At 38.2% G+C, this 17,367-nt stretch overlaps 1 protein-coding gene across 10 annotated transcripts in view; it reads left to right on the forward strand.

Annotated features, from left to right (window-relative positions):
* The window catches only part of DIS3L2 (DIS3 like 3'-5' exoribonuclease 2), a 346,721-nt gene that overhangs the window by 33,308 nt on the left and 296,046 nt on the right, over positions 1-17,367 (forward strand). For all 10 annotated transcript variants that reach the window (XR_013363376.1, XR_013363377.1, XM_077869235.1 and 7 more), the window contains 2 exons: positions 15,555-15,697; positions 16,217-16,374. Coding sequence is in view for 8 of the 10 variants with exons in the window: in XM_077869235.1 (XP_077725361.1) it covers positions 15,652-15,697; positions 16,217-16,374 (204 nt within the window). In the remaining 2 variants the exon portion in view is untranslated. The remainder of the gene's footprint in view (positions 1-15,554; positions 15,698-16,216; positions 16,375-17,367) is intronic.

Below are 17,367 nucleotides of genomic sequence, written 5' to 3' on the forward strand. Positions count from 1 at the left end.
TGTTTTGGCCCATATGAAACAGGATGGAATGATCTTGTAGCCCACGTATCCTTTAACTGATTATTTGAGTTCCTTTTATTTAGTAATCATTTATAAAGCAAGTTAGATTATCAATTGTTGTGAATATTCTTTAGCATGAAAAAAAGTATAACTCAATAAACATCTATAATACTATAATTAAAGACTTGGATTCTTTCTGAAAACATATAATTTAGGACCTATGGAAGAGATGCAAGAATGGTACAAAGAATTACTGTTTTCTCTTCACCAGATTCTTCAGCATTCACATTTTACCACACTAACCCTTCCCACTTGCCTTTTTTTTCTTTTTTTGTGAGCTGAGAGTGAGTTGTAAACATAGCCATTTTTTTTTATGACCATTGTGGGATCAAAATAAGGAAATTAACATTGATATAATGCCATTAGCTAATCTATAGATATTATTCAAATATCTTCAAGTTGCCTAATCACATCCTTTATGGGGGATGGAAATCCTGATCATGAGTGCATGGAGTTGTCATGTGTCTTTAGTTTCCTTTAATCTAGAAGAGTCTTTCCTTTCATGAATAATAGTTTTGAAGATTATAGGCCAGTTATTTGTAGAAGTCCCTCAATTTGGACTTTACTGGTGTTTCGTAAGTGACATGTGTTTCTTACTGTATCTTACCCCAGGAGGCATATGATGTTGATTTGTCCCATTACACGTATTTATTACTTTAATCAGTTTGTTAAGTTGGTTGTCTAGATACCTCCACTGCAAGATATGCTTTTCCTCTTTATATTTAACAGCCATCTTTGAAGATAGTTTGAGATGATTTAATATTCTGTCACTCCTCAAACTTTTACCCACTAGTTTTAGCGTCTATTGATGAATCTGAATTAGGATGATGATGGTTGCCCGTGGTAATTTTTTAATTCCATAATTTTTCTGCATTTATTATAATGTTGGGATCCTAATATAAGGACGAGCTTCCTCTTTTATTTATTTGTTTTTATCAGCATGAACTCATGGATTCTTATTTAATGGGTTATAAGCCATTATGTAAAATTTTTGGTAGTTAGATTGTCATATATTTGGCCAGTAGGAGCCTTTTCAGCTGGCTCCTGTGCACTTTTGACATGACCCCATTATTTTTGGGTGTGTCCTTACTTTCTGGAACAAGAAGATATTCTATCTAGGCCAGGACTTGGCAAACTTTTTCTGTAAGTGGCCAGATAGTAAATATATTTGGCTTTGAGGGCTATACAGTCTCTTGCAACTACTTAACCTCACCCTCACAGCAGGAAAAAAAGCCACAGACAATTTGTAAATGAATGAGTATGGCTCTGTTCTGATAAAACTTTATTTACAAAGGCAAGAAGTGCTTAACTGAATTTGGCCTTTGGGCTATCGTTTGCCAACCCTCCTTTTAGGCTCTTATTGTACCTCTCCTACTCCAGTCTCAGAATTGGCCATTTTTCTAAGGAGCCCTGGTTCCTTTTAGCAGTGAATGATATTTAGAAACTGAGATCTGGGCTCATTGCTACTACTCATTGATTCTAGGCCCTCTTGGAAGACAGAACTAGACAACATAAGAATATATACACATTTATACTTGTCTACATTTGTGTGTATTTATGTGTTTTCTGTCTCTATATATTATAAACCATTGATTAGAGTGATAGCTCCAGGGTTTATTCTAACCTTCCTACTCTCTATAATATTTTTCTCCAACATTGACAAATCTGATGCCTTTTATCCACAATATATTTACTTGTCGAATTCTAGAATATATAGACAATAAGTAGTTTCAGAGTTAAAAAAATAAATTAGGGCAGCCTGGGTGGCCCAGCAGTTTGATGCCGCCTTCAGCCCAGGGCCTGATCCTGGAGACCGGGGATAGAGTCCCACGTCAGGCTCCCTGCATGGAGCCTGTTTCTCCCCCTGCCTATGTCTCTGCCTCTCTCTCTCTCTCTCTCTCTGTATCTCTCATGAATAAATAAATAAAATCTTAAAAAACAAGGTTATTTCTTTTAGCTTTTTTTTTTTTTTTTTTACCTGCTTCCTTTTCATCCTGCTCATACTTACCCTCCTTCCCGGCCCCCACTGTAGATAATAATTCCCAGTAGTTGTAAATTACTGTTCTGTGTGTCTTTTCGCACAGATGAGCAAATGGGTGTGTGTAATTCTTGTTTTTTTTATTCTTTGTTACATAAAAGGAGGCATACTCTAGATCATCTATCCCATAATTAATTCACAAGCACAGGAGTTGATCAAAGTTGAACACTTATATATGGTGAAATGAGTGGCCTCAGCTAAATCAAGTTTCTGAAGTGCAAAAAGGAACTTTTATCAGGTTATGGTAAAGCGGAGCCAAGAACAAGAAACCAGACTGAATCAGGGAACCTGTATTGGGTTAAAAAGACAATAAATACTTTGGTGGAAGAGAGCTTGGTTATATCATTCTGTCTCTTGACTCTGCTCTAATCTACACTGTTCTCCAGTCTGGAGGTTATCCTCTGTGCCTGATGCACAATTGCCGTCCTGGGGCATCCTTTTTCTGTCATCTTAGAAATTACTTAAATACTTTTGTACTGTGCTTCCTCTTCGTTGTATCTTCTTTCTTGTTTTACATGTCATTTTGGTCAAGCATATACTTTGGTGCCTTCATAAAAAAGAATACATGAATTTTTTTTAGATCTATACTTCTGAAAATGTTTTTATTCTACACCACACTTAATAGTTTGCATATAGAATTCCAGGTTAGAAATAATTTTCCTTAAGGTTTTTTTGCATCTTTATTGAGATATAATTTATTTAAATTAAATATTTCTCATGCTTAACATTCATTCCTGAAGATCCAGTTTTTGCTCTGCTATCATTTCTTTTATCTCAAAGAACTTCCTTTTGTGTTACGTGTAGTGATGTTCTACTGGTAATGGATTTTCTTGGTTCTCCTTTATCTAAAAAAAGTATTTTGCTTTCATTTCTGAAGGATATTTTTTACTGGATATAGAATTCTGGGTTGATAGTTTTTCTTTTCAACTCTTTAAAGATGTTGTTCCACTGTCTTCTGGACACCTTGAACGAAGATGATAGGAAATGATAAGAAATCTAGTGCCATTGAAAATGTTCCCCTCTTTGTAGTATAGTATTTTCCTCTGGCTGCTTTAGGTTTTTTTCTTTTCTTTGGTTTTCTGTGGTTCGATTATGATTCTGGATCTAGTTTTCTTTGAATTTTTCCTCTTTTGAGTTCATTGAGCTTCTTGAATTTATCTATTTGTCTTTCATCAAATCTAGGATGTTTTTGGTCAATATTTATTTTACTTTTTTTCCCCTAAGATTTTATTTATTTATTCATAAGACAGAGAGAGAGAGAGAGGGGCAGAGGCATAGGCAGAGGGAGAAGCAGGCTCCATGCAGGAAGCCTGATGTAGGACTCAATCCCGGGACTCTGGGATCACACCCTGAACCGAAGGCAGATGCTCAACCGCCAAGCCACCCAGGCACCCCTATTTTATCTTTTTTTGACTCATTATTTTCTGGGATTCCAATTACTCATATGTTTGATTTTTTTGCTAAAATAAGCCTTAAGTCCATAAGGCTATGTTTATCTTTTTGTTCAATCTTTTTTCTTTTTTCAGATTATATAATTTGTATTGAATAAAGTTTAAGCTCACTAACTCTTTACTCTTATATCTATTTTGCTATTAAGCTCATCCACTGAATTTTTTATTTCAGGTATATTTTTCCATTTTAAAATCTCTACTTTTAAAGGAGATTTTTTATTTCTCTATTGAAATTTTCTATCTTTTCATTCAACTGTCTTCTCCTTTCCTTCAATTAGCATAGTTATCATGGCTGGTTTAAAGTCCTTATCTAATAACTTTAACCCCTGAGTCATTTTAAGGTTGATAACCTGTGATTTTTTTTCACTTTAGAATGGGTCAAATTTTCCGAGTTCTTTGTATGCCAAATAATTTTAGGTTATGTCTTGGATATAGTTGTGTAGACTCTGAATGCTGTTATGTTCCACCGTAGAGTGTTGATTATTATTATTATTTTTATTTCATTGACGATTATCCTCAGACCCCATTAGACTCAGACTGTAAGTCTTGTCTCCTGTAGGTTCATGTTTAAGTTCAATTTTTTAAGACTTTATGATGTTCTGTTGGGTCTGTTCTACACATCTGCAGTGTTAAGGTTAGCCTGAGATCTGTATAGTGTTGATAAAAATTAGGGGGATCCCTTCTTCAGCTTTCCTATTCTAGGTTGCCCCTGGCAGCCAGCTGTGATTTCCCAGGCTCTTTTGCCTTCCTTCTGGCCAGGCAGTCTGTAGGATTTTTTCTTGAAGTTTCAGCTGCCTGTACTGCCCACTCCTGTGACTGTGGCCTGCTCTTGGGCAAAGCTATACACCCCTCCCCCACAATCTCAAACCAAAAAACCAAAAACCAGAAACATGAAACTCGCTTCGGTGCCAGCTGTGTCTCCAGATTTTTCCTCCTCCCAATCTCTTTTGTTTATTCTTCAGAATCTTCAGGTAGTTCTTTCTTCCTTTCTTCCTTTCTTCCTTTCTTTCCTCCCAGAGTTTATAGTTGTTAGTCTGTCTTTAAGTCCTTTTTCAGGTTTTGATGCCAAGCTTGGGCTTTCCCAACTTATCATTTTCATTAGGAATTCTCCTAGTGTGATATTGAAAAAACCTTTAGTAAGAGATGATACCTGAAAGATGGGTATGTTTGAGTTTTCTAGAGAAGCAGAACAAATGGGATATAGATATAGGAAGGTATTTATTATAGGGATTGGCTCATGCAATCATGGAAGCTGAGAAGTTCTACAATCCACTATCTACAAGCTGAAGACCCTGGAAAGATGGTAGTGTAATTCATTCTGAGTCTGAAAGTCTGAGAATCAGGGTAGCCAGTGATGTAGCTTTTAGTCCATTCTGAAGGTCTGAGAACTAAGAGTGCGGAGAACAAGAGAAGATCCATGTCTCAGCTCAGGTGATCAAACTAGAGGGGCCAACTTCTTCTTTCCTTGGTGTTTTCATAATATTTAGGCCCTCAACAGATTGGATGATACATAACCACATCAAGGAGACTGGACTACTTTACTGGTCACCAATTGAAATGCTAGTTTCATCCAGAAACCCCCCACAGACACACCCTGAAATAATGTTTAGCTAAATATCTGGAAACTCTGTGATCCAGTCATGTTGATGTATAAATGAACCATTACAGTAGTTTAGATTACAGAGTTGCAGTGAGGAAAACTGAAAGGTTTTGAAAAATCCCTTAATAAGATACCTCCTGTGTGACGTATGGAATGAAGAAAAGAAATTAGTGGTTGAGAGACCTGTTAAGAAACTGTTGTTAATCTTTAGAGTATTCTGTTGCAACAGCCTGATTTCAGAGTGCTGATCAAGTTGGAGAGGAGAGAATCTACTTAGGATACATTTTAAAGGTAGAAGTGATGGAATTTGGGAATAGAGTTTCATTAATGAAGAGAAAGAGGTTAGATGACTACTGTTTGCTGCCCAGGGATGATAATGATGTCATTAATCTGGATGCAGTAAGTATGCAGGCGGAAAATCTAGTTTGAGGAGAATAATAACTTGAATTAGAAACATGTTACATTCAAAGTGCTTGCCAATATTAATGAGCAGGAAGTTGAAAAGTTAAAGAATAGCTTCAGAGAGCAGGGCTGGAGATGTAGATTTAAAATTCTTTAACAGAGAAGTGAGATGAGGCTTAAGAATAGGATCTTGCAAATGGCAGAAACTTAAGAGGTAAGTGAAAGAAGAGGAGTCAACAAGAAAATTTGAGAATTGCAGAGAGAGTAGGAGGAGGCAGGAGACTGTGATGTCCTAAAGGGTCAAGGGAAAAAGAGTTAGTAGTCCAAGGGTATGGTCAATGACATCCTATTCTAGAGGGGCTAGGAAAAATGAACTGAGAGGATGCTATTGTTTTAATAATGAAGATTTTCCTTTTTAGGAATACTGAAAGCCTTATTTCATTGTAGAGGTGAGGACAAATTTTATATTCCCAGGAAGATTAAGGGCTTTGTCATGAGGAAATAGAATTATGAATCTAGACTACATTTTTAAACTTTGGCAGAGATGGGAGTGAGGGAAATGGAATGGTGGCTAGTAGCTTGAATTTTACAGAAGGAGAACAGGGGTAGGCCATTAGCTAGGTTGTATGCTTTTGGGTAGGCAACTATGGAGAGAATAATGAATGTAAGAAAGTTCTAGAGCAGATATAAAATTAAGAATGAAGAACACAAATTGAAGAGGTTAGGTTGTAAACATGTAGGAACTTTTTTTTTTTAGATTTATTTATTTATTTTAGAGAGAATGCATGAATAGGGGGAGAGGGAGAGAATCTCAAGCAGACTCAACACAGAGCCCACAGCCCCGAGGTCATGACCTGAGCCAAAACCAAGAGTCAGACACTTCACTGACTAAGCCACCTAGGTACCCTTGTAGGGACCTGTCTAACTTTCATACGGAACAGAGGGGAAGATAAATGAAATTATGGAGAATTTTTGTCAGAAGAGTGAGTCCTATAGGAGGGAGTTGGGAATTTAAGGTTTTGATTGAAAATGTGAGAATTAAGAGTGAGGTTGACACTTCCAGTTATGGCATAGGAAATAGTTGGAAACTAGTCTACCTTCATTTTTTTTTTTAAAGATTTTATTTATTTATTCATGAGAGGCAGAGACACAGGCAGAGGGAGAAGCAGGCTCCATGCAGGGAGCCCGACGTGGGACTCGATCCCAGGTCTCCAGGATCAGGCCCTGGACCGAAGGTGGCACCAAACTGCTGATCCACCTGGGCTGCCCAACTAGTCTACCTTCTAACAGAAGTTGGCTTATGCCCATTACAAAACAAAAACAAGAACAAAAATCTGTTGAAAGTATTTGAGGAGTAATAAGAGAGTGACTATCAAGGAAGAATAAAGGTTTAGGGAGATAATGCTAGTATTTAGGGTTGTCTCCTCTGGATGTGTACTAGCTTTTAGAGAGATCAGCTGAAAGACAGAGAAGCTGAAAAACTGAGCAATGTACTTGATATTATTTTAGGGCTAGAGTGATAGGGATTTAGGCCCTGCTAATGTGGGAAGTGTGTGGTCCTGGTGAAGCATTCTTATTTGGGATTGCAATTCTGAAGGGCTACAGTCCACATTGTAAGGTTGAAGTGATGTAGATAGGCCCTCACAGAAACTGTATCTCTATTTTGAATGCATTTAAACCCTGAAAACAGATTGGGGTAATTTATTGTATTTGTCTCAGGTGCTTGGCAGAAGCGAATGAAAATCCTGTTTGGAAGATGGTAACATTATACTAGTTCTCAAATTATCACCACAGAGATCTTGGAAATATAATGTCTAGTCCATAATAAAAAAAATCAGGCACAAATGATCAAACAACATGAACAAAATCAAATAGAAGCAAAGAAGATAGTATTAGATCTCTTTGGGCCTCCGTTATTGAAGTTTTCAGGAGCAACTTTAATATAGCCATGCTTACCTTGTTCATAGAGGCAAAAAGATTTACCATTGTTAGCAGAGAACTGGAAACGTGTAAAAGAAAAAAATGGAAAATCTAGACTCGTAAGCATAATAACTGAAATTAGGAACTTAATGAGTGGGTTTGACAGATTAGAGCTGATAGAGAATTAGTGAAGTGGAAGAGTTATGAAGAAATTGAGGAAGACAAGACACAGAGATACTAAAAGGTCATAAGTGTATAATTGAAGTTCCAGACAAAGAGTTGAGAGAATGGGGTAGAAGGTATATGGGACAACATTGGTTGAAGACTTTTCATAACTGATAAAAGCTGTCAAATAATAGTATTATTGCTAACACCAAGGAAGATTTAAAAAATCCATACCTTAGTATATTGTAGTAAATTGCTAGAAAACCAAAGATAAAGAGAAAAATTTCAAAAGCTGCTATAGAGGGAGAGAGGGATTAGTACACTTTCTTCTTCTTCTTCTTCTTCTTCTTCTTCTTCTTCTTCTTCTTCTTCTTCTTCTTCTCCTTCTCCTTCTCCTTCTCCTTCTCCTTCTCCTTCTCCTTCTCCTTCTCCTTCTTCTTCTTCTTCTTCTTCCTCTTCTTTTCCTTCTCCTTCTCCTTCTCATTCTCATTCTCCTTCTCCTTCAGATTTATTTATTTGAGAGAGAGAGTGAGAAAGAGTGCAAGCACAAGGAGGGCCAGAGGGAGAAGCAGACTCCCCGCTCAGTGGGGAGCTTGATATGGGGCTTGATCCCAGGACCCTGAGATCATAACCTGAGCCAAAGGCCAAAGCTTAACCAACTGAGCTGCCCAGGCGACCCAGAAATAGTACACTTTCAAAGACTACAAAATTAGATTAACGACTAACTTCTTAACAGAAATATTGAAAGCTAGAAGACAATTGAATGATACCTTCAAATTAGAGAAAATAACTGACAATCTAGAATTCTAAAACCTGTGAAAATTTCCTACAATAATAATGATGAAATTCAGATGTTTCAGACCTGACAGGAACTCTTTAAAATGCTCAAAAGACACATGTGGCTTGTGGCTACCCTACTGGACAGCACAGATACTGAAAATTACATAACTTCAGTAAGGATAGCACTGCTATATGTACTAAGAAAATCATAAGGATATTTTGAGCAACATTGTTTCCCCTCAAAAAGGGAAACTTTAGATGAAATTGATAAATTTCTAGAAGGATGCAAATTACTAAAACTGAAGAAATTTAAAAATCTGAATTATTTTATATGTTAAAGCAGTATTTTTTTTCTTATGATACCTTTTTCTGCCTTTGGTATGGAGAAATAATATCCTCATAGAATGAGTTGGGAAATATTTTCTGTTTTCTGGAAGAGTTTGTGAAGTTTTACGGTTCTTTTTTTCTTTCAATGTTTGGTAGAATTTACCTGGGCTTTTCTTTATTAGAAGATTTACCTACTAATTCAATTTCTTGTTATATGTCTATTTAGATTTTTAATTTTTTTTCTTAAGCCAGCTTTAGTAATTTGTTCCTTTCTAGGAATTTGTCCATTTCATCTGTTATCTAGTTGGCCTAAAGTTGTTTGTTGTATTCCCTTATAATCGTTTCTGTAAGGTTGGTAGAGAGGTGCTGTCTTTCACTCCTGTTCTGTGGTCACCCTGTGGAGGTGAAATGGATCCCTTCCCAATTAGTAGGATGTATATTAATTGTACTCTATATTAAACAGGAGAATTTGAAAGAGAACTTATTACTCACCTACGAGACTCCTTGGCAGAGTAGGGTGAGTACAGGCATGTCTGGTCTGGTTTGAGTGAGGCTGAAGGAGTGGGTTAATTCTTTATAATGGGTAGGGAACTGGAGAGAAGTTCCTATGTGTAGAGTGGGGATTTGTGAAATTTGAATTTCCCACTGGGGTCAAAGGTTGGGGTACTCATGGACTGTCTTCTCAGATGGATCAAATGGGAAAGAGGAATTAAGGCTAAAAATAAGTCGGTAGTCAAACATTGAAAAATGGAGCCAGGTTCTTTATCACAAGTCTTTAAATTGGATTTTTAAAAAATAATTGTACTTCATATTTCTTTTCTTCCTTTCTTTATGTTGGATCATCTTGACTGATCATTTTTATTTTCAGGTTTATCAATTCTTTTTATGCCAACTTCCATCTGCTGTTGAATCCTTCTAGTGAAATTTTCATTTTAGTTCTTTCATCTTGCAATTTACTTTTTAAAAAAATAATGTCTGTTGATCTTTTCTTTTCTTTTTAAAATTTTATTTTTAGAGAAAGAATGGGGAAAGGGACAGAGGGAGAGAGAGAGTGAGAGAGGCTCAGCACAGAGCCCGACATGCGTCTCAGTCCTCTGACCCTGAGATCATGACCTGAGTCAGACATTCATCGGGTGACTGAGCCACTCAGGTGCCCTTCTCTATTGATATTTTTTATTTGATGAGTCATTGTTATTATACTTTTCCTTTATAAGTTGTTTTTTTTTTTTTTTAGTTCTTTGAACTTATTTGTGATACATGCTTTTGAAGTTCTTATTGCCAGAGTCTGAAATCTAGGCTTCCCCAGAGACATTTTTTAATTGAAACTGCTGCCCCCTCTTCCTGTGTATGGGTCACACTTTTCTCTTTTTTGCCCACGTTATAATTCTTTGTTGAAATCTGGACATTTTGATATGCTCTGCATTCTGATTCCTTTTCCCCTAGAGTTGGTTGTTCTTTTTGTTTGTGTAGTGACTTGTCTGGACTTATTCTTTGGAGTCTGTTTCTCCCATCCTGTGTGGATGCCGATGTCTCTGCTAGTTCTTCCTTTCTTGTTTTTATTTTTAAGTCTTTCTTGTAGTTGCCCTTGGGTCAGTATATCTTAATGGTGAGCCCATGATTTTCAGAGGTTGTGTTTAGTTCTGAAACTGTGAGGCCCCCCGATCCTTTGTCAGTGTTTCTTGCGAGACTTGGGGGAATGCTTTCAAAGTTCAGGCAGTTTACACATCAGCCCAGGCTTTTTTGCTTTCTATATTTGTAAGGTTCACATTCATCCAGAGATGAGCAGCTTTCTAGTGCCTTTTCATTTCATTTCATTTTTTAAAAGATTTTATTTGTTTATTCAGGAGAGACACAGAGAAGCAGAGACATAGGCAGAAGGAGAAGCAGGCTTCCTGCAGGGAGCCTGATGTGGGTCTCAATCACTGCACTCCGGGATCATGCCCTGAGCTGAAGGCAGATGCTCAACCACTGAGCCACCCAGGCATCCCGGCCTTCTCATTTTTTTTCCTGCATGTTTAAAGTCCTGTGCATGCACATAGCAGAAAAAAGTAGATTTTTGCCAAGGCCCACTTTAGTTGTCTTATTCCTAATTCTCCCTGTTAAATTTCTGGTTGGTTTCCTGATCTGTTGCTTGCCCTAACTAGTATAGCAGATTCAGGCTACTTGTGATAATTGGCCTTCCTAATTTTTTTGTTCCTTGGAATCATTGTTTCTGAAAATGCCCCTGGACCTGGAATTCTTTTTGCTCTGCTCCAAAGAAATTTAGCTCCTCTGGCTAAGTGGAGCTGCCAATCTTCATAGCTTGCTCTGTCCTGGTGGGATTTCCATACCAAGAGTTTGGGACTGTGTGATGGTGGGAACTCCAGGTTAAACCACCACACACTTCTGTTGTTCTTTACAAGAGTCAGTAGATTTTCTGGAATAAACACTTCTCAATGTTTTATATGTCTTTGGTCAATATCCAGATCCTTAAATAATTGATTTTGATAGTTTTTATCCAGTTTTATTGTTATTTTTTTCCTAGGGGATAGCATTTTTCCAATTCCTTATTTAACCTGGATATTCCTTATACATTCTGGCCATCATTTCCCCTGCCTTTTCTCTCTCATGTGTGTGTGCATGTGTGTATGTATATACTTTTTTATTTTTATTTTTTATTTTTTTAGAGAGCACGTGTGTGTGTGCGTGTGTGGCAGAGGGGAAAGGGGAGAGAGAGAGAGAATCTTAAAGAGACTCCATGCCCAGTGCAGAGCCTGACACAGGGTTCAATTTCACCATCCTGAGATCATAACCTGAGCCGAAATCAAGAGTTGGATGCTTAACCAACTGAGCCACCCAGGCACCCTTCTGTCTCCCTCATTTTTAAACATTTAAATTTTATTCAAACAATTTTATTTTAGAATGTGTTATAAAGTAGCACTGTATTGACAATTTGGTTAAGTAGTGTCTTAGTACAACTTGTTGACTATTTCATGTTTCCCAATTATTTATGGTGTAAATTGTTTATTTCTCTAACTTTAGTGAGGTTTATTTTAAACTTATTCTCTCTCTTTTAAAAATTTATTTCATCAATAGTGTTTTCTTTCATTTGTTCTTACCAGGTCTTGCTTTCTATCGGCTACATCTTAGCTTCTGAAAAGGCTCAACCTTTTCTCTCTTTATACTTTTTAATTTTATCGCCTTGGGCTTCCTTTACTACCAAGGTTCATAAATTTTATCTGCTCTTGTTTCTCATCAGGGCTGAGATACGGGGTAAGGCAAGTGAGATGCCTAGAGCACTAACATTTCAGGAGTCTCTCTTGAAGTCCTCTAAGTGCAGGGTGCAGGGTTAGTACTTGCATGATTTTGCTTTTATGAATTTTGCATCCTTGGTGCCTGGCTTCCCTCACCTTAGTCCTGGCCCTGCTACTTAATTTCTCATTAGTGGATATTTGTTGTAAGGTGGTTTCTGTTCCAAATAGGTTTCATTCTTTCAAATTTTTGAGTGTCTGCTCTGTACTATGCATTGTGCTAGGTTTGGGGAATATAAAGGCTCTCAAGACACTACTTCTTTCACCCAAATTATTTCTTCAGATTTTCTCCTTCTCGAGTCTAGGTGCCTCTCCCTGCATTCCACTTCATTCCTGCTTTTTTTTTGTACCATGTGTCACTATTGACCATTACTGCCTGTTCATCCTAACCCCAGCCCAACTCTTCAGAATGTACAGCTATTTCCATGATAAGACACCCTCTCGAGGAACCAGTGGGCATTTGGGCAGTAGATCAGTGTACCCCATTCTGAAAACTGGTAAGAATTAGAAATTGACTTGTCCTTTCAGTGTGTTAAGGTAGGGGTGCCCAGGATTTCTCTTGGGTTAATAGATCTTTAGACATGTTGCTGGGAAGGTTGTTTGTTCATTCATCTGCTTAGTATATTCTCTGTTTGAATCTTTCCTTCTCCTTCCAGTACTTTGATACCCAAAGGCAAGCTTTGATTCTCTGCCCAGCTATCTGGTTTACTCCTGCCAATTTTGTTTCCTGGGTCCTGTGTTCTTTTCCTGTTCTTTGCTGACTTGTTTTTAGTGTAATTTCCCTGAATGATCCTGCTCTTCTTGGTGTTTTCACCGCTTATTCATGAAAATAAACTCATCTACTCATTTAAGGAGTGAATAGTGAACCTATATTCTATCCTGGGTACTATAGGAATCACTGGGGTTACAACAGTGAAACCAACCAAACATTCCTTATCCTCCTGAGCTAGAGAGACAAGTTAGGGATAAATCATACCAACATAAATCATACCGAACACCAAGGGTGTTTGCTGTGAAGGAAAGTTGCAGGTGGAGCTGATCTTGGGACATTTGAGTTGAAATCTCTGTCTTCATTTCACTTAACTGGCAGTAAATCCCCGTAATTTTGAACTCTTGCCTGCATCAGGACTTGATACAAAGTACCCATTTTCAATTATGACTTTTTAAATATTGTCTTTTTCCTGCTTGCAGCTTGACTCAATGCTTCACCTTGCTCAAGGCTGCCATGAGTTGAATTCTTACTTAGTAGTGGTTGTCAGCTGTGATCATTAACTTATTCTCCTTTGGAAGTTATTTTCTCCCAGGTTTTCTTAACATTTGACCTGTTGGTTCTTTCGTACATCTTTGTTAGTTTTTGTGTTCTATGTCCTACTTCTTTGCATTTCCTAAAATTTGTCCTAACCCAGATTTTGTCCTGGGCCCCTTCTGTATCAACTTACCCTTTCTTGGCAATCTTGTCCTTTCTAGAGAATTTTGGTTGCCATTTTTAAGTGAATGGCTGGCCAGTTTATCTAAGTTATGCTCTAGTTTCCAACTATTTGGGATAGAGGTATACATACAGACGCATATTTCCGTGTGCACAAGTTCATGTAGAGAGAGGGAACACTCTAAGTAGAATTCATTATCTTCTCTAACTCAGTGACTTTATAATCTCCCAATCTCCTTGCTCAAAATCTCGAACATTTGCTCCCTCCTTGCTTTTGAGACCCCGATCTGCCTGGTTGCCATGTGGTGTGAGTTTGTCCTGCAATCCCACCACATCATGGGTTTCTTTTTTTCAGTGTGTGCTCACTCAGCTCTACTTCAGGCCTTCCTTTCTTTCTCCCTGGTCTGTTCTGGTTCTTTCCTGAGGTGCAGCTGTCACTGTCTTTCTCAATTCCAGAGGACTCTGAATCCTGTGCCAGCTTTATTTTTCCTGAATTGTGATTCTGATCTGTTGTTCTTCTCTTCTGCTCATTCATGCTTCAGACATTCCCTACTGCCTTTGAGAAACGGGCTGGTTTTCTAGACCTTCCAACTTGTTTTATTTTCCCTGCCACTTCCCTTCATACAGGCTGGACTCTCTCCAAATGGAATTAATGTTGTAAGAATCTGCCTGTGTTTTTCTGTTTGTATCTCTATTTTTGGTTCCTTGTGCCAGTAGTGTGCTTGTCTCACATTCTCAGTTCTTCCTTCACATTTTTCTTGAAGCTCTCTCAGGTTTCCTGACCCAGAGATACTTTTTCTTCCATCATGAGTACATTTACCCATACTTAAAAAAAATATATAGTGCTTATCACTTCCCAACTTGTATTGTTATTTCAGTATGATTTTGTAAGTCTCATCAGCTCTTGTATTCTTCATTGAGCCTAGTATAGTACATTGTCCAAGTGTTTGTTGCATTAATAAGTGGCTGGATGCCTTCTGAATTAAACCAGCAGACAGTCTGGCCTCCTCTGTGTGCCCTTCCCATTACCTTGTTTATCTAAGACCATCTGTTTCTCTCCCTTCTTGCTTTTTTTTTTTTCAAACTTTATCCCTGACTCTCTTCATGCATTGCTAAGTGGCCCATTACCCTTTGTCATTGTAGCTTCTCTTTTCCTGAGTTAGTATTAATTTCACTTTAAAGAAAAATGATGTCATTTCAGTGAAGGATGTGTGTGGGAAATTTACAGAAAATGGAAGCTAGTATTGAGAATGACATCTTGATCCATTTTATGGGAAAGAACCCTGCCCACCAGGATTTTGGAAATTTGCAAGTATAGGCTTGAATCTCTGGGCTGGTGGCCAGCTAAGAGTAGAAAGTGGAAGTTGTAATATGTGTTCAGTGTCTAGGTGGTAGGTCAGGGGCCAGCTCCAGGGCCCTGGATTCCAGTCTCCTGATCTAGGCAGCTGCCTTATGTTCCTTGGAAGCAGCTGCCTGAGCTTTTGGACAGATGATTGGTTTAAAGTGATGTCAGGTAAGAGTAGGGAAATAGATATCTAACTGCCATGTTGCCATTTTTTTGAAAGCTAGTGAAACACCTTGGGTTCCCTGCATGGTTTTGGATATCTGGTTGTGGCAATAAGTTGGGTTTTGTTGATGAATTCCAAAGGAATTGATTTATTTGGTTTCATAGATGAATGTCATTTGTCTGATGTGAAACTTAATAGCTGTACCTTTTGAGTGCTAGTTTAGTGCCTGTTTCATTATAGTCTTGAGATTCCAGATTTTTATACTTTTTTTCAAAATTATATTCTCTCTCATGCTTACCCATTTCAGAAACTAAACGGAACTGCAGCACTCTTTCAGTCCCCACCTCATTGCCATTTGTGGAGGTTTTTGGTTGAAGTGGCCCAAACAAGCAGGCTAGCAATACCTTGAAAAGAAACTCAGGACAGATGGTGTGCTAGTCTAACTGCCTAGGAGAAAGTGACACTGGGACCCAGGAGGCCCCCCTCCCCCACATGTAGTTTCTGTCACTCACATACTACATTTCTGAGAGCACAGAGGAGGCCACAGGTTAACTGCTAGTCAGTCACCTATTTCTCTTTGGTTTCAGATAGTGACAACCAAGCGATTCAAGGCAGGAAGAAGTCTGAGCTGAGCAGTAGAGGACCCCCTGGATCTGGAGAGAAGAGGCAACCTTGGAACCAGTAATGACTGACTGCAGGCTGAACCTCCGGCCCCTGGGGACCCCCAGAGGTAGCAAAAGGAAAATGGAGTCTATTCTAGCAACTGGAGACCTGAAATAAAATAACTGGAATGGAAGCGCAGGGCAGGTCTTAGGACTGAGGGGCACTGTAATTCTTTTGGTGACCTGTTAAATATTCTTCCATATTATTTATTCTAAAATTAAGTGTGGTTTCTTATTGTCTTATTCTTATATTGAGTACAGTTGTTTAGTCTCCTCCAGAAAAGAGACAATCTTTAATTCTTATTTTATAAAGTTTGTGTCTATAAACAGCAAAGCACATAGAACCCATTATTCAAATTATGTTCCATGCATGTTGTGGTGCTGATTTAAAACTTAAGTCTCATCTGCGTACATTTTATTCATGGTTCCTTACCCATTCTTTCTTTTTTTGTGACTATTTAAAGTCATTATCAGAGCATTTCATTCTTTTATTGGTCTTTCTACATAAATAAAGGTAAAATATCTCCAGTTTAAAAATACAGAGATTTTTTTTGAGGAAAGAGTTGATTGCTGCCTCCTGTTCCTAGGTGTGTCCTCTGTAGCTGGCCCACATGGTGTTGGTGCTTCGCCAGGTGACAAAAAGTCGAAGAACAAGTCTGCACGAGGGAAGAAAAAGAGCGTATTTGAAACCTACATGTCCAAGGAGGATGTCTCGGAAGGCTTGAAGAGAGGAACACTCATCCAGGTGCTTAAAACATACTAGGCATCTATTCCTTGACTATGTGGAATCAGAAGTAATCTATTGCTCATTAAATTGCATATTGCTCTGCATTGTATACTCGAGGGAAATGGTGAGTGAACAGGCACAGGGCTTCCTACTTCTGACACCTACAGTGCAGTGTGGAAAGCACCACAGACAGACAGACAAAGTGCTCTAAGATTTGAGCGGATGGAGCCATTACTTCCAATTAGGGTTGTCTAGGAATGTTTTATTGGAAGGGATATATTTGGTCATGAGTTGGCCCAGTTGGAACAAATGAAGATAAGAGAAAGCACTTTATGGACAGAGAAACCAGTGTGTGCTACTAAGAAGTGGGAAATAGGATTTGGTTGTAAGGAACATTGATAGTTCAGTTGGTCTAGAGCACTTGGATACTAAATGATGGAGATTAGAGTTGAACAGGAAATAGTAAACAGCAGACAATATTTATCAAGTGCTTTATAGTTTACAAAATACTTTTACAAACTGGGTCAATGGTTTGGCTCAGCAGATGTTTGTTGAGCATCCACTGTGAGCTGGGAACAGTTCATACTGAGGAGTGTGCTGCCTGGGTGCTCTTGAAATGAAGGCAGGTGAAGCTGGCTTTCTGTTCTTTGAACTCCCAACCCAGTTTAGGCAGGCAGTCATATGAATGGATGCTTTGGGGATAAATGGTAAGTTCTCAAATAAAAATGTTACTGAGGTGTATGGGAGCATGTTGGGGGGAATTGGGAGACTGGAGGAGGTGACTTCTTGGTGCATATTGAAGGAAGGCTAGTTGGGGCCTAGTACATGAGTGATAACATGTGTGAGGAGGTATGGAGAGGTAGTGACCAATGAAAACATGTCTTGGAAAACAGTGTGGAGTAAGGCAGCATAGATCTCCTTAGGCATGAAACATGAGGCAGGAAGTAGGTAAGGAGACAGAGAGTGAGGCAGGGGCACATATTCTTTGAATTAAGTCTATTTTATAATTAT

The sequence above is a fragment of the Canis aureus genome, chromosome 24, assembly GCF_053574225.1.
Source record: "Canis aureus isolate CA01 chromosome 24, VMU_Caureus_v.1.0, whole genome shotgun sequence".
Classification (NCBI taxonomy): domain Eukaryota; kingdom Metazoa; phylum Chordata; class Mammalia; order Carnivora; family Canidae; genus Canis; species Canis aureus.